The sequence below is a fragment of the Choloepus didactylus genome, chromosome 3, assembly GCF_015220235.1.
Source record: "Choloepus didactylus isolate mChoDid1 chromosome 3, mChoDid1.pri, whole genome shotgun sequence".
Lineage (NCBI taxonomy): Eukaryota > Metazoa > Chordata > Mammalia > Pilosa > Megalonychidae > Choloepus > Choloepus didactylus.
This window is the reverse complement of record NC_051309.1, coordinates 92,007,458-92,028,596: the sequence shown is the minus strand read 5'-3', so window position 1 is coordinate 92,028,596 and position 21,139 is coordinate 92,007,458. Positions and strand designations below refer to the sequence as shown.

The 21,139-nt window shown below is 35.6% G+C and overlaps 2 protein-coding genes across 4 annotated transcripts in view; one reads left to right on the top strand and one right to left on the bottom strand.

Moving 5' to 3' along the window:
* Positions 1-21,139, bottom strand: part of ARHGAP24 (Rho GTPase activating protein 24) — a 551,069-nt gene that overhangs the window by 462,767 nt on the left and 67,163 nt on the right. The window lies entirely within an intron of this gene.
* On the top strand, positions 9,720-11,838 carry LOC119529612 (TBC1 domain family member 15-like). Its single transcript, XM_037830180.1, is given in 2 exon segments — positions 9,720-10,897; positions 10,900-11,838. Coding segments are annotated over 2 exon segments (2,019 nt in total). The 5' UTR covers positions 9,720-9,726; the 3' UTR covers positions 11,748-11,838.

Genomic DNA, 21,139 nt, shown 5'->3' with positions numbered 1-21,139 from the left:
TTATGGTAATTGGCTAACATGACTGTGGGGACTGGCAAATCTGAATTCCATAGGAAAGGCTGCAAGTTGGGAAACCTAATGACAATTTTGATGAGCTCCCCAAGAGAAGTTGGCTGCCTTAAGTAGAGAGAGTTCTCCTGTTAAGGCTTTCAACTGATTGAGTGAAGACTTCTCTCATTGTTGGAGGCAATCTCCATACATGCAATCAAATGACTAATGATTTAAATTCATGAAATATCCTCACAGTAACAATTAGGCCAGGACTTGTTTGATCAAACAACTGGACACCATAATCCAGCCAAATTGACACATGAACTTAACCATCACAGTGTATATGTGTGCATACATGTGTGAATGCATATATGTGTGTGCATGCATATATAAATACATGTGGGTGTGGGTGTGCACATATTGTGTTTATATATACCCCCTAGAGAAGAAAATTCTTAAAGGCAAAATACATGTTGACATTCTTTTCTCAAATTTAAAAGACTAAGTGCCATTCTACTGGAAGGCATTTTAAGTATATTCCTGCTGATTTGACATTTTTTTGATAAAGCACAGAACATAACAAATCTTCACCATGAAGCTTTAAACAACCTGATCATGGTATTATCATAGTCAATCTATGAAATTACAAATTTATTATTATTATTTCTAAGAACATTTCTCCAGTAACTGTATGTGGTCACCTGATTTAGAAGTTAAAACTCTTTCAATATTCTAAATATTTAAATAATTCCAGGGTAAAATTACTTGACACATGTATTCTGATTTAAGTCCTTCATCCTCTATTTCATTTAAAGTTCCCAGTCCTCCACTTTAGCTCAACTATATATGGTGAAGCCCAGCCTACCAAATATCTTCCTTTTTCCATCCTCCAGTTCCATTTGGATTTTTCCTGGGTGCTACCAATGCCAAGTCCATCTTTACTGACCCTTGCTACTTGTAGTAGAAGTTGATGCCCTACCCAGAACCTCTTACCTGCCAATGCACCCATCCCACCAGCAGCTATGAATGTTATCTAAGACTCACAGCCACCTGCTTCCCTGGAGAATTGTCCTCACCAAAGGGAGATCTTCTGTGCAGTCATGTATCCCCAAATCCTACCCACAACCCTCACCCAGTGACTAACTAGAAAGAGGATACAAAAGACCAGCCTGTTTTCCTCAAGGGGGAGTAAGTCTGTGTTGCAGTTTGCTCCAGAACCTTCTCATTGGATTAGGCCAAAGCTAGTTTAGACTTAACTTTGTTCTCCTGACCTATAATGCTTCCCTCCCTCTCCCTCTCCTCTGAGCAGGCCACTAACAAACCACTTGAACAAGAATTAAGCTTAATAACCTTAAGCTCTGCTTCTAGGGTTTCTGGCCTTACACTATCCTAATTGCAATTGTCTCAACTTTTTCACCCTCAACCCCCTTCCTAACCTCACCTATAGGTTCAATAGTTCAACGCTGAATTTAGTTCCATTCTTTCTTGCCAACCTTGGCAAGAGCTACCATTGCCCATAAGTTTCTGCTCACTCTACATGTCCCAACCGGGTCATCCCTGATACTCAGCTTCTCTGGTCTGGGGAAACCAAGAACACAAAGAGAAAATAATTGTTGACATTGTACTAGTTTATGGAATGCTGACTGAAAGCAAAAGTATGGCAGGGGGTTAGATACTGTGAGGGAGTGCAAATATGAATGGGTGGAATGCAAGTGAAAAATGAGAGCATAGATGGTGATATAAAAAATGAGTAAGAGTAAAGGCAAAACAGGATTTCTATCCTTAAAGTAAACAACTCCATGTTCTATCCTACGTCAGACATTAAACTATGTGGCTCAACCCTGAATAAATCATGTATCATAGCCACAAACACATACACACATACACACTAATATATATATACACACACACACACACACACAAATTCATATATAGGTAAATATAAAGAGAGAGAGCAATACTTTTAAAATTTATCAAGTGCCTTCCCTGTATAAGGCACTATACAAATCTAGACACACATCTCTTTTCTGAATAACTGTAATGCTTTCTATTTTGTTTCACTGATTCCATTCCTACCACAATGTTATGATACATTCTTTCCATAGCAGCCAGAGAGATCTCTTAGAAAACATATCAGGTCATGTTACCATCATGCTTAAAACCCTTCAGTTAAATCAAAATTCTCTGTCTCGGCCTATAAGGCCCAATGTGAGCCCTGCCTATGTCTCTCATCTCATCTCACCTCACTCCGCACTGGGATCACTATGTTCCAGCCACCCTGTTGCCCCTTGGGAACTTTACCATTGCTGCTTCCTCTGCCCAGAGAACAGTGCCCTCAAGTCTTTGAGTGGGTAATTACTCCTCATTAAATTCTCAGCTCAGATGTTACCATACCAAAAGAGGCTTCCTTGACCACCCTGACTAGTACCTACCACCATCCTTCCTCACGCTCTACCACATTGCCCTATTTTATTTTCTTCATGGCACATGAGTCTCTTGATTTTTGTTTTGTTTTTTATTTGGTTGTGTATGTGTCTCCCCCTCGGCATGCAAGCTCCTTGGGGATGGTGGCCATCTAACCAGTGAGCAGCACAGAGAGGGCAAGGAGTGGCCATTAGACACGGAGGAGTTGTTTGTTGAATGCAGAAATACCTCCTAAGGTATAACACTATCAAAAGGCATAAAACAACAAAAACTCATGCAACAGCATGGACATGTAGAAAGTTCTGCAAGTTATATACATTTACCAAATGCAATAAATGCAATAAATGTGGATCAGAGGAAATTTATTGAGAAGGCAAGTTTTTAAAAATTAAATCTCAGTAGTTTGTTTAAAGGGGAAAAATGTAACTTTCCACTAAAGAAAACTAATGAGTGAAAAACAGTTCACTTTCTGCCCCTTACTCTATCACACCAGCTCTTTGCCTGTGGTGCCTACCAAGGAATCAGCATTCTAGGTCACAATATTGCAAAGGATCTAGTTGAGATTGCTTTAGCAGTGGGATAATATTCCAGGAGCCTAAATCTGTATTCATGAAGCAAATGAATTTCTCAAAGTAACTTGAAAGGGCCTTAGGTTTTCACACATGTGTTTCCACAGCCTGCACCTTATTGTTAACTTCTACTCATCCTACAGTTCTTCTCCCTGGTGCCACCACCACCTCTGCTCTGGGTTGAATTCCCTTACCATGGAAATAACCTTAATCAAATGTGGACCATGTATGATGTAACCTGCTTATAACTTTTCAGTCTTATACACCATAAATTCGTTGAGGACATGGGCTCCCTGAAACCCATCAGAGTAACTGACATAGAATGAACACTTAAAAGTTTACTGAATAAATGGATGAATAAAATGAATAAATGAATGCATCAGTCAGTATTTTGGAAGTACCAGAATTGATCCCAGAGGCCTTATGTCTCCCCAGAGTACAGGGCAAAAATCCTGAAACACGTGAATTAGTGGAGCTCAGAGCAAGGATTTTGCCCTGAATTCTCACACTAAACATAACCCAAAATGCAGGGCTTAAAGCTAAACTGAACATCAGAAGTGATTAAGGAAAGTAAATTGTTATTTGTCTCACTGGATGCTGCCCTTAATAATAACTTGCGTTAAAACTAAAGAACCATTTCTCTTAAAACTTAAGAGCTTAAGTGCTAAGAAATCAAGGGTATTGAATAAAACACAACGGTCATGAATACAAAGTTTAAAATAGCCACCAGAGGAACATACCTGAGGAAACTTTTAACAGTAATAGTTTTGCAAATGTGGAGTTATTTTCCTGAGGAAACATTAAAAAATCCTATTGCTTGATTCATTTGAAATTAAATTGTCCAAAACATCAGAGAATAGACAATAGTAGAAAACTATGTATAGTTGGGATGTATTACAATTGTCAATCTACATTTTATATTTTGTTTCAATATTTCTATATACACTTCTTTGATAAGAAATCAAAAAAATTTAATGGAATGAACCATACAAAAGAAAAACTGCTTTAATTATTTACTCCGTTTTTGTTGTATATTTACACCTTCTGCTTTGTAGAGAGAACCTGTTCCTTCTTAAGACGGTTTTCATTCAACTAGGGAGAAAGGTATTTTAATATATTCTTAGAAGTGTCCCCAACCATTGGAATTTCCAATGCTGATAACTTGAGTAGAAACAAATATCAAATCAAAACATTTTACCATTGAGAGGATTAAAAGAGGAATAACAAATACATGGCACTGTGTTGCTGCCCTTCAAGCTCATGGAAGACATCATTAATTAATCACAATTGTTTTTCCTGCTAGACCTGGATACACTGCCAAGTGCTTTCTCAATACAGCACCTCAGCAGCCCCAACTAATCAATCACATAGAATAAGTGGAAGACTCCTTGTTATTTTTGTTCTGTAAACAAACAAAGAACCTAAGGTATCCCTCAAATACAAAATAGAAAGTAAGGTGCACCCCTCAGAAAAGTACCATTTGAAATGGGGAGGAAAAGAGAAAATTAACTTCTCTTAATTAAAACGTATCATATAGCCACAAGGAACACAAAGAAAATAAATCTGGAGCAAGGAAAAGGAAAAAAGGGGTTGCATGCCTCTTTTTTTATATTAATCAATTCGATCTATGCTTACATTCCCCCCCAAAAATTGGAAACTTGCTTTTGTAAACATCTCAATTTTTTAGCTTTCTTGTGTCCCCTCTCTTTATCACCAATAGTTCATTAGTAAAGTTTCATTTTGAAAAGCTGTAACCTGCCTCAAGGAACTAAATAAAAAGAGTTTTCCACACCTAAATCTGAAAAGTAGTGGGATTAAAATACCCAAAGGACAGAGGAGCAGCAGCAGCTTTGACATATATTGGGGAGAGTGGGTAGAGAAAAGAAACAGCAAGTGGGATGTTAAGACAAACACAGGCTGAAATGGAGAGAAGAGCCCATCTCAGCTGGCATCTCTTCTCACAATAGGGAAATAACCTCCGTGTCTATCGTTTATAGAGTCCCGCCACCTCTGGCCCCTGATGGGTATATTTTTAAGCTGAGATAATTGCTTGTCTGAAACACTACTTTAAATATCAGGTCTATTTAGTGAGTTTACCCAGGAAAATCAGATATGCTGTTGATTATATTATCATTTCAAGCCTCTCTATGGGGCGAACTTTTCATTCAACCACACTTCAAAGAAAATACTTCTCAAGTGGGTAACTTTAACTGAGGTAGTCAATTGTCTATAGTTAGCTCCTAGGTTTTCTCCTTCAAATGAAAGCCCTGGGGTACTTAATCATTTCCAACGAGGACCGCTTCTTTTTTGTCATTTAATCCTGTGGATTGAACATTATCAGGCTTGCTTTATAAATCCAAGAAAATTACTAGGTTCTCTAAGTATATAAATTTTGCCCTAATCACTGAACCATGGTTGCTTTCCAAGTGGTTTATTATATTTAGGTACTAATAATGCAATTGTGTCAGAGTCTGAGGAAGGTGGAGAGAAGATGTCAATATGAACAAAACTATTGACTGCTTTTCCTTTTAATTCAGCATTGTTCATATTAAGGTGGAGTTTGATGTGTTAAGTTGTTATCTTTGATGAGGTAACATTATCATCATATAATCTGAACACATTTTAGTTCTCTGAATCAAATATTGCACACTTTTGATTTAGATAAGCTGAATAGCAACCTAGCTTTACTATAAAGCTGCACTCGAATAAATTTAATTATCAGATCAATGAAAGATAAATAAATCCTATGCTTAAAAAGCCATTTTTTTAAAAAGGAAGTTGTGGTAGAACATATGTATTTGGAATGTCCAGGAGCTTATCTTTGGGGAAGCCTCTCCCCCTCATCCCATGCTGTTCTAATTGGTACCACCACGCCACTGCTAAATCTGGACTTGATCACACACAAGCCTGAGCTCCCTAGCAACAGCGACTGGCCCAGCAAATGGGCATGTGACGAATGGAGTTCTTCCTTAGGACTGGTTTAGAGACACTGGGGAATCTGGGGCTGACAACATCTTCCCTACCACATAGGAGAAATCTGTCTGCAAAATGAAGCTGTGCAAAGATAAGCAGCTGTGAGAGAAGAATGGAGAGAGTCCTGGAATATCCATCCTAGTTCTGTCTCTTGAAGTCCTGGTTCTTATGTATCTGCCTTCATTCCTCTGGGCTATGACTCTTTCTTCCCAGCAAAGTGAAGAATAATCAAAGGTTTATCTTAACCTAGTTTGAGTCTGAGTTTGTTTCAATCACTTGCTATCCAAAAGAGTCTTTATTAATACAAAAGGAAAGCATCTAACAAAAATATTTCCATTGGGGAAATTTTCTTTAAAAAAACAAAAATCTAGGATTAAAACAAATGGAGCTTTCCCTACTTTGCATCATATACAAACATTAATTCAAGCTGGATTTTAGACTTCTAAATATAAAAGCAAAAACTTCTCAAGGAAAACATAGAGGAATAAATTCACAACTTAGGGGAAGGAAATGATTTTTTAGAAGAGAAATAGAAAGTACTAGCCATAAAAATATAGTAATTTAGATTTTCTGCTCATCAAAAGGCACTAAGAAAGTGAATAGGCAAGTAGGAGACTGTCAGAAAATATTTGCAAAACATCTATCTGCTGAAGAACTTAAATCCAGCACATATAAAGAACTTATAAAACTCAATTATAAAAAATACCCAATTTTTAAATGGCAAAAAGATTTAAACAGACACATGACAAAGACAGATAAACAAATGACCAATAATTTCATGAAAAGTCTCAGCAGGAAAATGGATATTAAAACCACAATGAGATGACATTACACATATTTCAATGGCTAAAATTAAAAAGATTAAAATTAAAAATTTGTGCCGGTTTCAATGTATTATGCCCCCCAAAATGCCATTTTCTTTGATGTAATCTTGTGTGGGCAGATGTATCAGTGTTGATTAGATTGTAATTCTTTGAGTGTTTCCATGGAGATGCACCCCACCCACCTATGGGTGACGACTCTGGATAATTTCCATGAAGATGTGGCCCTGCCCAATCTGCATGGGCCTTGATTAGTTTACCGGAGCAATATATAAGCTCAGACAGAAGGAGAGGGCTTGCTACAGCCAAAAGGGACACTTTGAAGAACACCCAGGAGCTGAGAGAGGAGCTGCAGATGAGAGACAGTTTGAAGATGGCCGTTGAAAGCAGACTCTAGCTCCAGAGAAGCTAAGAGAGGACAAACGCCCCAAGAGCAACTGAGAGTGACATTTTGAAGAGGAGCTGCAGCCTAGAGAGGAACATCCTGGGAGAAAACCATTTTGAAACCAGAACTTGGAGCAGATGCCAGCCACATGCCTTCCCAGCTATCGAAGGTTTCACAGGCACCATTGGCCATCCTCCAGTGAAAGTACCTGATTGTTGATACATTACAATCTTGGACACTTTATGGCCTTAAGACTGTAACTCTGTAACCAAATAAACCCCCTTTATAAAAGCCAGTCCATTTCTGGTATTTCGCAAAAGGCAGCATTAGCAAACTAGAACAAAATTAAAATTTAAAAATCTTACAATACCAAACATTTGGTGGGGGAGGGGGGGGATGTGAAGCAATCAGAATTCTCATACCTTGCTGGTGGGAGTGTGTTAAAACCAGTTTGATAAAAATGTTTGGCAAGTTCTTAAGTTAAACATATCCATACTATATACACCTCAACTCAACAATTCCACTACTAGGTATTTAATCACAAGAAATTGAATCCAAATGCTCACAAAAGATTTGTAAAAACTGTTCATAGTAGTCTTATTTATATTAGTCCCAAACTGGAAATAACTCAAATGATAGGTGAATAGATAAACAAATTGTGGTATGATCATACAGTGGAATGTTCCTTAGCAATAAAAAAAAAAAAAAAAAAAAAACAGTAGAGATACATAACAACACAGCTGAACTCTACAGTCATTATGAAGAGTGAAAGAAGCCAGATATGAAAGAGTAACTACTACATGATTCCACTCATATGACTTTCTAGAATGGTGATAAAAACAAGGAAAGTGGTCACTCTTACAGGAATGCATTTTGACAGGAAAGGGGCACAAGAGAACTTTAGGTGATGGAAAAGTCTTATGTCTTGTGGGATGAGTCACGTGGGTTCAGGCATTTGTCTAAACTCATGAACTGTACCACTTAAGATTTGTGTATTTCACTGTATGTAAATTTCATTCAAAATACTATTTCAATATCTTGAATTCTAATTAGTAGATTTGTTTCTTGCAGTGATAAGAGTTGGAAATTCTGCAAGTACCTTCTGCCTAGTGTAGGTTGAACAAATGAGTATATGTAGTGAATGAAAGGGGAAGCCAGGTCTTTCACTGTTGGAAAAGTGAGTTACAAATATGGAAAGGGTGAAGACTAAATGTGTACTTTAGTTTGAGATTGGAACTAGAAGTATCAGTATGAACTCATGATTTTTAATGGATAGATAGATATATAGACACAAGTCTACTAATGCTATTTGCCGAGAGGATCTAGAAGTAATGACACACTTGTAGCAATGGGTCCACCTAGCATCCAAATCTTGACTTCTAAATGTCATTCACTTCCAAAAGAAATCAAGGTTACTTGGATAAAAGGCTGAATCCACAGCTTGGGCAGAGAAAGGACACAGTGATCTCAGAACAATATGTTCCATAAAGTAAGAAGGTATTTAAAGAGTAATGGGGGAATGTTAAAAGGACACAGGTCTGGTTTAAATTGGCTTTCACTGGCCAAATCTGAGATAATTTGAATATCTGGATAAATATATATAGCAATAGATCATATCCATAGAACAAAACAGTAAATCATGAGTCTTATTGATAAAATAGATAAACACACAAACATAGGAAAGGTCTTCTTTTTAGTAGAATGTCAATAAATAAATATGGAAGAATAACAGGGTTACAAAATTATCAATGGATGTGAAAGCTAGTGGTAAAAGTATGATGATGAATAAAATATTTACATAATCTCAAAGTATTTCCCCACAAATTAATAATTATTCAGAATGGGGAAAATAATAACTGTGGATAAACACAGCAGACACCATGTGATCAGTCACCATGTTTACATCACCAATACTGGAATAACTGACATCAGGGGCTCCCTGACAAGGCATACTGAGGAATTCTGTGATATTCCTATCCAAAACGTATCACCCGAATCTAATTACGAAGAAACACTAGACAAACTCAGATGAGGCGCATTCTACAAAATACTGGTCTGTACTCTTCAAAAATCTCTAGGTCAAGAAAGACAAAGAAAGGTGAGGAACTGTTTCTGATAAGAGCACCCTAAAGTGACAGATAATGAGACATAATACTTGATCCCAGCTTGGATCCTGAACCAGGAAAAGAAACAGAGGATATTACAGGGAAAGCCAATAAAATATATTTATATGGATTAGATAATATTATTGTCTCAATGTTAAATATTTTGATTCTGATCATTTGATAACTGTGATTATATTTGCCCTTGTTCTTAGGAAATATACTTTTAAGTATTTATGGGTAAAGGGGCAAGATATCTCCAACTTAATCTCAATGAAATCAGAAAAACACCATAAAGACGGGCAGATTTTTAGATAGAATGGCAACACATATGGGATAGAATGTAAACAACTGGTGAATCTGGGTAAAAGTAATTCGGGGTTCTTAGTAACAGCCTTGCAACTTTCCTGTAAGTGTGGAAGTATATCAAAATAAAAAGTCACAATAAAGGCACAGGAAACATGGCCGTAGCGGGTGTTGTAAGCGGGAAGATTATATATGAACAGGAAGGTGTATATATTCACCCATCTTTTGGAAAGACCAGTGACCAGGACAGCTTGATTTCAGGAATATTACGTGTTTTAGAAAAGGATGCTGAAGTAATAGTGGACTGGAGACCACTGGATGATGCATTGGATTCTTCTAGTATTCTCTATGCTGGAAAGGACTCCAGTTCAGTTGTAGAATGGACCCACACCCCAAAAGAAAGAGCTCATCGTGGATCAGAACACCTGAACAGTTATGAAGCAGAGTGGGACATGGTTACTACAGTTTCATTTAAAAAGAAACCACATACCAATGGAGATGCTCCAAGTCATAGAAATGGGAAAAGCAAATGGTCATTCCTGTTCAGTTTGACAGACCTGAAATCAATCAAGCAAAACAAAGAGGGTATGGGCTGGTCGTATTTGGTATTCTGTCTAAAGGATGACATCGTTCTCCCTGCTCTGCACTTTCATCAAGGAGATAGCAAACTACTGATTGACTCTCTTGAAAAATATGTGGTATTGTGTGAGTCTCCACAGGATAAAAGAACATTTCTTGTGAATTGTCAGAATAAGAGTCTTTCACAGTCTTTTGAAAATCTTCTTGATGAGCCAGCTTATGGTTTAATACAAAAAATTAAAAAGGATCCTTATACAGTAACTATGGGAGGATTTTCCAAAGTCACAAACTACATTTTTGATAGTTTGAGAGGCAGTGATTCCTCTACTCATCAACGACCACCTTCAGAAATGGCAGATTTTCTTAGTGATGCTATTCCAGGTCTAAAGATAAATCAACAAGAAGAACCAGGATTTGAAGTCATCACAAAAATTGATTTGGGAGAACGACCTGTTGTTCAAAGGAGAGAACCAGTATCACCGGAAGAGTGGACTAAGAATATTGACTCTGAAGGAAGAATTTTAAATGTTGATAATATGAAGCAGATGATATTTAGAGGGGGACTTTGTCACGCATTGAGAAAGCAAGCATGGAAATTTCTTCTGGGTTATTTTCCTTGGGACAGTACCAAGGAGGAGAGAACTCAGTTACAAAAACAAAAAACTGAAGAATACTTCAGGATGAAACTACAGTGGAAATCTGTTAGCGAAGAACAAGAGAAGAGAAATTCGAGATTACGAGATTATAGAGTCTTATTGAAAAAGATGTTAACAGAACAGATCGAACAAACAAATTTTATGAAGGCCAGGATAATCCCGGGTTGATTTTACTTCATGACATTTTGATGACCTATTGTATGTATGATTTTGATTTAGGGTATGTGCAAGGAATGAGTGACTTACTTTCTCCTCTTTTATATGTCATGGGAAATGAAGTGGATGCCTTTTGGTGCTTTGCATCCTACATGGAACAAATGCATCAAAATTTTGAAGAACAAATGCAAGGCATGAAGACACAGCTAATACAGCTAAGTACCTTACTTCGATTGTTGGACAGTGGATTTTGCAGTTATTCAGAATCTCAGGACTCTGGATACCTTTATTTTTGCTTCAGATGGCTTTTAATCAGATTTAAAAGGGAATTTAGTTTCCTAGATATTCTTCGATTATGGGAGGTAATGTGGACTGAGCTTCCATGTAAAAATTTCCATCTTCTTCTCTGTTGTGCTATCCTGGAATCAGAAAAGCAGCAAATAATGGAAAAAAACTATGGCTTCAATGAAATACTTAAGCATATCAATGAATTATCCATGAAAATTGATGTGGAAGATGTACTCTGCAAAGCAGAAGCAATTTCTCTACAGATGGTAAAATGCAAGGAATTGCCACAAGCAGTTTGTGAGATCCTGGGGCTTCAGGAAAGTGAAGTTACAACACCAGATTCAGACACTGGTGAAGATGAAAATGTTGGCATGACCCGTCCTATGTCTGTATTTCAGAATAACTCATTGCCTGTACATGCTGCCATTGGAGCCAGAGATGTCAGCACCACACAGATATCAGTGTCCCCAAATGTCACCAGATTAACACCTGCATGATCATTCTTCTTGCTTAATTTTTGAAGAGACACTTTGCTGCAACTCTTTTTTTCAAGTACTTGAAAGGCAGAAGTTTAAAATCTTGGTATTGATCATGTTTTGAGGCTTATTGAAAGAAAGTGTACTGTGATGTTCTTGCATTAAAGCTTTACAAAGATTTAAACTAATTATTTTTGTAGTTACTTCTACCAAATAGCCTTTTCTTTTCAATAACATTCCTTAGTATTTTTTATAGCCAAGTACATTTTATTTTCTTTCCGATGAACTAGAATTGGATAATATTACAAGTGGATGAGTTGGAAATTATGCACTTTGAAAAACATTCACTTTGTTTACTCTGTTTAGTGGATTTTGAATTTGATTAAATTAAACATTGAACTTTTGTTTCGCTTTTTAAACTGAGAAGTAGATTGTTACCCAGTGCCGAAATAAAAAAGAATTTTTCTCTGTCGTTTACAAACTCAGCTTAAATATTTATGCTGGTTGAAGGTGGTTTAAATTGGGCATTTTCATCAATTCAGTTTAACATCTACATAAAGAACTATTTCAACCATAAGTGAACTGGCAGTGTATTTTCTACATTGAACTTTTCTTCATTTGTATATACACTATATATAAGTACTTATTTATAAAACGAGTATAAGAAAGGATGGGCATATTTTCGTTAACTGAATAAATTTGACTTGATTTATACAACCTGATTTGACGGAATTAATATATAACTTAAATACAAATCTTTTTCAAAGCTATTTTCTTAACCAAACATTTATTTCATGAGAATACATTTAACCCTGTACCTGGTGTAATTTTAAAATCAATGCTTGTAACCTCACTTTACTAATAATGTTTATTATCTTTCCTAATAATGCATCGACTGATTAATCAAGTCTTTAAATTTTTATAAAATATTCTCTGAAAAAAGCTTATGTCAAAAATTTCAAGATATTATAAAGTCTCAAAATTTTACTTTTTTGTATATGAATGAAGCTGTTGTTTTTACCATGCAATGTTGCATGATTTTAAGTTATGTGGAATTAACAATAACGATTCTGTTTTAATTGTAATTTGTTCTCCTGTACATATCATTAAAATAAATTTGAAGTTGGAAAAAAAAAAAAAAGTCACAATAAACCACACATGTGGCTTATATTAACAAGATACAAAATAGATACAAATTCTGTTATTCCTTAGACAACCACCAATGGGTTTCAAATAGCACTATTTTAATAGAAAGAATCCTCCACTGAAAGTTAGTAAACCCAGCTTCGAAATTAACTAGTTACCTGACCTTGACAAAGTCATTTAATTTTCTTGGCTTTGGTTCTCTAAGTCCCAGAATAAAGAGGTTGAATTAGCTATTTGAGATTTCTGTTATTTCTAAAATATTGTGATTCTAAAAATGGTCTTCGAAAAGTAACAAGATTAGTAGGATACATTTTCTAGTTCAGTTAGGCCTAAGACTTCTAGAGATAAAAGGAAAGAAAATGGAGTAGAAGTCTTATTGTATTCCCAATCTTCTTTATTGAATTGCTATGTCATTTTAGGATCTTTTAAAGTTTTTTTTAGAAAATTTCATGCCTTTATTTAGAAAGCTATAAAAAAACCAGTAACTGCCACTAGAAATCTATAAATAATTGTCTTTATTTTAGTTAGTAATATGATATTTACTTAAAATAGTGTGTACTATGTGCTCACTGTTCTAAGTAATATTTATATGTCATATGCTTATATGTGTATGTTTTTAAGTATATTTATACTCATTTCATCTTCACAACAACTGTGTGAAGTAAATAGTATTATTTCCACTCTACAGATGAGGAAATGAAGGTAAAGAAAGGTTAAGTTACCAGTAGTCCTTCTGCTAATAAATGGCTGTTTCAAAATATCCAGGCATTGGAAGCTAGGCAGTGTAGCTGCAGAAACTGTTCTTATACACTACTCTACTTTGTTTCTCTAATGTTACATTAAAAGAAACTGTAGCACAGAAAAGCTCCATATACTCAAAAATTCTATGAGATGAAGTGATCCGTTCATAAAACACTATTCTTTATGCCAAAATCTAATATCTTTATTTTGAGCCATATACATTCATATACATCTTGTGTATCCATAGCTTCATGTTCCAGATTTATCACTAAATATTTACTTTTCTTGATAGTTATGTGCATTCATTTCATTCTGGGTTTTTACTTTTAAAATTCTAACTCAGCAGACCCTTCCAAATGAAACTTTTGCCACATTGTCTTACTTGCTGATCTTTCCCCTTTAGCAGCTTGGGAGGAGCCTGAAAGCTCAGAAGCTGTTGTTTGCCTTTCCCCTAGAGTCAGAAGCTGACGTTTAACTTTCCCTTGCAGAGGCCAGCAAATACTGCACAGCTAGACTGCAGCACACTTATCATTCTCTGCCCAAGGGTAAAAAAGAATGAAATTCATGGGTTTGGACATTTAGGAGGAGAAAATTAGCAGTGAAATTGTCAAATTACATTTTGCCTTAAAAAAAAAAAAATACAGAGCACTGTGTCATTGTAGTTGGAAAAGTACAAAGTTAAAGTCCTAAGAATTGCATTTAGGATGGCTAACACCTTTGCTCCCTCTAGGTGTCAGTATCTGTAGTTACCTGTTCAGCTTGGTTAGGCCTCCCTAGAGGCTGGGAAATTACTTATGCAGCTCTCAAACACAACTTTCATAAGCACTGGATTGTGTAATTAAAAAAAAAAAAAAAGCTGTACAACTATTAAGGAAGGATGTTTTAAAATGGCAATGGAATTATCTGGGAGAGATGAAAGTGGAGCTATGGAGATGAAAGCATGGAGTTACGACAATATTAAGAATTGGAATCCATCATATTTTAGTATATCTGACACATTGACTTGCAATAGCCACCAATATTTACATATAAGAATTCTCATGAATTCCATATAATCCTGACAAAACCCATAAAAGGTAGAGATGATGTACCCGTTGCATATATGATCTAAGCAGGAAAGTGACTTGCGCACATAAACCTAGCAAGTGTCTGAGTAGGGAGGAGACAAATGCACATTTTTGGACTCTGGATCCTAAAGTGCTGTTTCTTTTTTTCCCAATAAATAGGCTGTCCACACTTAGACCATCACCTTATAGAAACCACCACATTCTACTTATGAGGATTTCCTACTAAGAGCAGGCACTTGAAAACTTATTTTATCATAGCCTAATGTTGTTATAAAAATGTTTAAGACAAAATTAGCAGACCACTGAGGAATTATCCTAACAGTATTTACTTTAGGCTTTCAAGAGTTTACATATGAAAGGGAGTCATTAAATGAAGGGTCACTTGTAAAAATGCAAGTGATACACAACTTAAATTATAACCTTAGAGGGAAAGAAAAATAAAACATTTCAAGGGTTGTAAAATAAATACTGCTTTCCAGCACGGTTATAAAATTTAACAAATATGAAGTCTACTCAAGTTGTTTCATATAATATAAACGGATGAATAATTTCCAATTAATTAGAAAAGTAATCATACCATCAAAACTACAATAACACCATTCAGCCTTACTTTGAGACCCAGAAGCCATTCATAACCTTGTTATATAATAAGATCAGTTATCGGTATATTTCATTATTAACAGAATGCCAGATAACCCAGATTTCAATCATCATTTTCCCTTTCCCAGCTATATTAACAGTTAATGATATTCTTCCTGATCCCACAATGAAAATCTTCCTTTTTTTTTCTGCCCTTCCCATTCCCTGTATCCCAACCAGCTGGGTTCTCTCATTGCTACCTCTGCCTTCCAACTAGACAACTTCATTCTACTCCTCTGCAGTTTCTAAGTGCCCACCTCTTGCTGCTACTAATAGACTTCTAATCCTCAAACATGTATTTCATATAGTCCAGAATCTTCAAAAGCTGCCAACTACATAGCACATCATGTTTAAACTTAGCCTCATTTTCAAGGTGTCATAATTAGCCCAGTCAGCCTTTCCAATTTACACTTTATTAACTCTCCCAATGAGCACCCTTTGCAGCAATTATCCAAATCTTTCTACTTAATTTAACCTAAGCATGCAGTACTCATTCTTATCTCCTCCTTCTTGAAATTTACTACAATTAAAATACTAATAACAACAACAAACACTTTTATATTACTTATTATGTACCAGACAACATTATAAGTGCTTTATACATATTAACTCACATAATCCTCACAATTAGAACATGGGGCTGGGAAGCAGCTGCTTGAGGATTCCTTCATGGAAGGGGCCACAGGATAGCTGTTTTCTTGGAAGAAGACCAGGAATTCAAACAACTTGCTTTGAAATTATAGTACTTCAAAGTACCAATGTGCCAAACAAGTATATTTACCTAGATGGTGGGTTATAGGTCAATAAAAAAAGGAGCATTTCCTAAAGATGATTTTATTTACATTCTACATCATTCTACATAAGCTTGGAAAACAGGAATTGCCCATATTAGCTGCATTATCACTCATTTATTAAGTATAGGGGAGAGTAGACAGGATCCCATCAGCTTTTCAAAGCTTTGCTGCACCACTGGTTACAAACTTTTGCTGATGACCTGAAGGAAGAGTTAAATAAAGGTTTGAGGATGTTTATAGAAGAGCCACCTGTCTTAACTCTTTCAAAAGCTTTTAGCTGTCTTAAACCCTTTTGAAAATGAAGAAATATATTTTAAATTATTATGCATAGAAGTACATTTAAAAAACCCCAATCTAGATATTTGAATGGAACTCTAGTTTCTTTCTGAGAGGGAACTAGGAGAGGCCTTCTATACTCTCAGGAAGCGTAGACCCTCATTCTTCAAGGTCCAGCTCAAATGTCAACCCATCTGGGAAGTTTTCTTCTGCATAATAAATCACACTTTCTTCTATAATCTTATAGTATAAGTATCTTTATGAGATAAGTGATCCAATATTGACTTCTAGACTGTTACCAACCCAAATGGTCATTATCAAGTGAATGGATAAACCAATTACAATTTAATTGTACAATTAATACAACTCAACATTAAAAAGGAAGTAATTATTAATATACAATGGATGCAAACATAGATGCAAAAACATTATGCTAAGCTAAAGAAATCAGACACAAAGCATACTGTTGTCAAGAATTGTAACTCACAATAACTGAGATTTTATTCAAAATGCAAGCTAATAGGTCCATGAATGCTGGCAAAAGACACAAGACTCCTGTGTCAGAGACAAAGAACTTTATTACTTATAATAGTAGGAGTTATCAGAGTATCACACCTGCACAAGTAATAGGTTTTATCAAAGGACAGGAACCAAAGTTTAAGGAAACTTAAGAATCTCTTAATGGGCAGTAAACCTGCCTGACCTTTGTCTCAGAGGGAGACATTATTGTTAATACATTGAATAGTAATGAATCTGATCTTTGACTAGGAGGGAAATATTACCATTAGCTTCCAAGGCAGTTCACTATATAAATATCCTTAGAAAAGTCATCCTAAACAAAAGCAGTCAGTGCTTCTGCTCGCAAGATGTACAGAATCTTAAGATTCATGGAGAATTGTTTCCTAACAACTGTACATTTTAATTCATATAAAGTTCTGGAATGACTGGGACCAGAGGTGACTGTAAAGGGTCACAAAGGAAATTTCTGGGGTGAGGAAAATATTCTATATTTTGTTTGTAATGGTGGTTATAAGGGTATATATATTTGTCAAAACTCATCAAACTGTACAATTAAAAGAGCGTGTTCTCAGAGCTAGAGCTCAGCATTAGCAAATACAGCAACTGTTTAAAAAGCTGAAAAAGAATCCAGACTTCAAATAGAGATATGAATGAAGCAGATCTGGTTAAGACTAGGGAAAACTGGGCCAAAGGGTAAAGGACGTGATGGTCCCTGGATTGCAAGCTCTTATAGCAGTCACATCTATTCCTGAACTGTAATGGCTATCTCCAAATTCTGATATGCTGATCCCTTTGTGTATGGCCTGATCGGTCTCTGGAACATTGGGTATCTGTGTGACACCTGAAACTGAGAGTTAGAGCTCAGCAGATGTGAATGTCAGTATTACCTCATACAGCAACTGTTAAAAAAGCTGAAAAACAAGTTCAGACTTCAATTAGAGATATGAATGAAGCGGATCTGGTTGGACTAGGGCAAATTGGGCCAAAGGGTAAAGGATGATACTGGCTGTATTTTGAGGCTTTGCCTTCTGTGTGAGACCAAAGGAAGAGATATTTATTTGGTGCAGGATCTATATTTTCTAAACAATATAACTTCTACAGTCAGTTTGTTCAAACACCATGATTACATGGAACTTTGAATAGGAAGTGAGATCTGGTGGGTTTGTACAGGTTAGTGTGAAATATGACACATCCCAAAGTAATTTGGGCAGAGAATAAAAATATATATGCAGGGTCCCCCCAAGGAGCTGATGGAAAATGCAAAAGTGTTGGATTTCCTCACCTGGGTTGTTGCTGATGTTCTCACAAACATCGAGGACTGACAGTTTGGTATGCCAAGCCCTTATGAAGCTCGTTACTGCAAAGGAGGGGCTAAACCTCCTTATAATTGTGCCTAAGAGTCTCCCCCGAGTACCTCTTTGTTTCTCGGATGTGGCCCTCTCTCTCTAGCTAAGCCAACTCAGCAGGTGAACTCACTGCCCTCCCGCCTATGTGGGACCTGACTCCCAGGGGTGGAAATCTCCCTGGCAATGCAGGATATGACTCCCAGGGATGAGCCTGGATCTGGCATCATGGGACTGAGAACATCTTCTTGACCAAAAGGGGGATGCAAAATGAGACAAAATAAAGTTTCAGTGGCAGAGAGAATTCAAATGGAGTTGAGAGGTCACTCTGGTGGGCAGTCTTATGCACATATAGATATCCCTTTTTAGGTTTTAGTGTGTTGGAATAGCTAGAAGTAAATACCTGAAACTATCAAACTCCAACCCAGTAGCCTTGACTCTTGAAGACACTTGTGTAACTATGTAGTTTACAAGGGGTGACAGTGTGATTGTGAAAACCTTGTGGATCACACTCCCTTTATCCAGTGTATGGATGGATGAGTAGAAAAATGGGGACAAAAACTAAATGAAAAATAGTGGGATGGGGGGTATGATTTGGGTGTTCTTTTTTATTTTTATTTTTTATTCTTATTATTCTCTCTGGTGTAAGGAAAATGTTCAAAAATAGATCGGGGTGATGAATGCACAACTATATGAGGGTACTGTGAACAATTGATTGTACACTTTGGATGATTGTATGGTATGTGAATGTATCTTGATAAAATTGAAATAAAAAAAATAAAAAATAAACCAGAAACACTGGGGCATGGAGATAGAACAACAACAAAAAAATAAATTGGGGTGATGAATGTACCACTATATGATGGTACTGTGAACAGCTGATTGTACATCATGGATAATTGTATAGCATGTCAATATATCTCAATAAAACTGAATTTAAATAAAAAAAGATCGTATTTCATTGTGTGTAAACTATACCCTAAACTATGCCCTAAAACTAAACTATATTTATTCTTAAATATAGTTGATTTAAAAATAAAATATATGTTGATCCTAACTTCTAGACTGTTATGTCCAAAGCAAAGACTGTGTCTATTCATTTATCTTTGCTTATTACTGAGATGAAATCAGCCAATTGAGTATTCTTAGTAGATGTGCAAAATAAATTGGTTGTACTGAATGATTAATAATGTTTAAAATTGGCCTCTGAGTATTCTTCCTTGTTCCATGCTGATTTAAATCCCAATACCTTTTATTTTTTTAATTTTATTTTAGTGTTTATTAATAAATATCCATGTGTATATATATATATGTGAGCCATAAAAAAATCTGTATTTAATAAAATAAACTCTTTAATTACTGAATTATTTTGATACAGATTAATTTTAATGATGTGGTAAATTGTTTTATAAAATGAATATATTTGCTAGTCAGAATAAGGATTTTTGAAGGACCTTAACTATTTCCCATCTCATAAACCTAGCTGAATGACTTCTTTAGAAATAAACAATACTTTCAAATCTTCAAAATCAAGACAGCAAAAAAAAATTTGAAATTCTAAAGTTTCAAGAATTTTTCTGATCTTCCTTCCACTTAGTTGAAATTTGGTGAAAAAATCTGGCATCTATTAGGTGTAACTTAGGCTAGCAAACCCTAAACAGCAGAAGTTACAGCTTTCGTTTCCATTTACAATTGTTTTCAAACACTTTATTCTTAATATATACTTTGGCATGATTTTCTATTTTATTTTATCTATGAAAGTTACTTATTTTGTCAAACAACATGTTAATGTGAGTAACGTAAAATAGTGACTCTAAATAAAGCTGTAAAATGGTTTGTTCGGCTTAGTACATATTAAATTGTAAGTTAAAAAATTTGTCTTGCTCCTACATTTTATCATGATACCCTTCATTATTCTAATGAAGACCTGAACAGAAGCAAGGCAGATTGCTAAATGGAACATATAGGAAACCAAAGTATCTTCATTTCTGACAAAGTACTGTCTTATGGTTGTAGCTTTGCTGTATAGAGATACCAAATGTTTTTGGTTCAGATCTTAGACCCTGTGCCAAGCTCTGTTTTCAGAAGCAAATATTTTCTTATTTTGTTAGTAAAATCTCACATATCCCCTTAATTATCCATTAATTTAATGATTTTACAAGTTAAATGTTTATTAACAGTAATATTGGGAAAGCAGAAGCAGAAATATTTGTAAAAGCCATCAGGACCCAAAAGCCATCAATAATGTAAAGTAAATCTGAGTGCCAATATTTACAATACTGGTCCTATATCACTTGTATGATAAAATCAGCTGTTCATTCTGAGCTTATGACTCAGAATTATTTGCTCAATTTGAATATTTCTAGTAGCTGAATGGGTCCATACATTTTTGTATTTACTAGATTTTAAGTCATGGTAGATATACCATCAAACATGAAATCATAAAACCAAAAAGAATCTTCAGAATTCGGCTAGTCCACTCTTCTTTGGTGTGTTTGATAAAGTCAAATGGGTCATGATAACAGATTTCACAGTATTTTTAGGTCTATAATTCAATTATGAGTCAATTCTGGGTACTGAGACATGATTCAACCAGAAGACAGGACAGAGTTCAATGGATGATACTTCAATGACCATACTTCATCCTAGACATGAACACCTGGAGGCAATACCTACCTTTAGTGTAATTATCTTTTCCCCAACACCCTGAGACAAGTGGAGTTACTTTGAATTGCTGGTATTTGATAGATTTTGGCCTGCAAAAATAGTAATTTCTTATGATTCAATTTAATATAAAGTAAAAATGTAAAATGAAAGTAATCAATAAAGAATTACACTAAACTCAAAATGCATTGCTCCCTTAATTGCCTTTTATAGTCAGGTTTCTT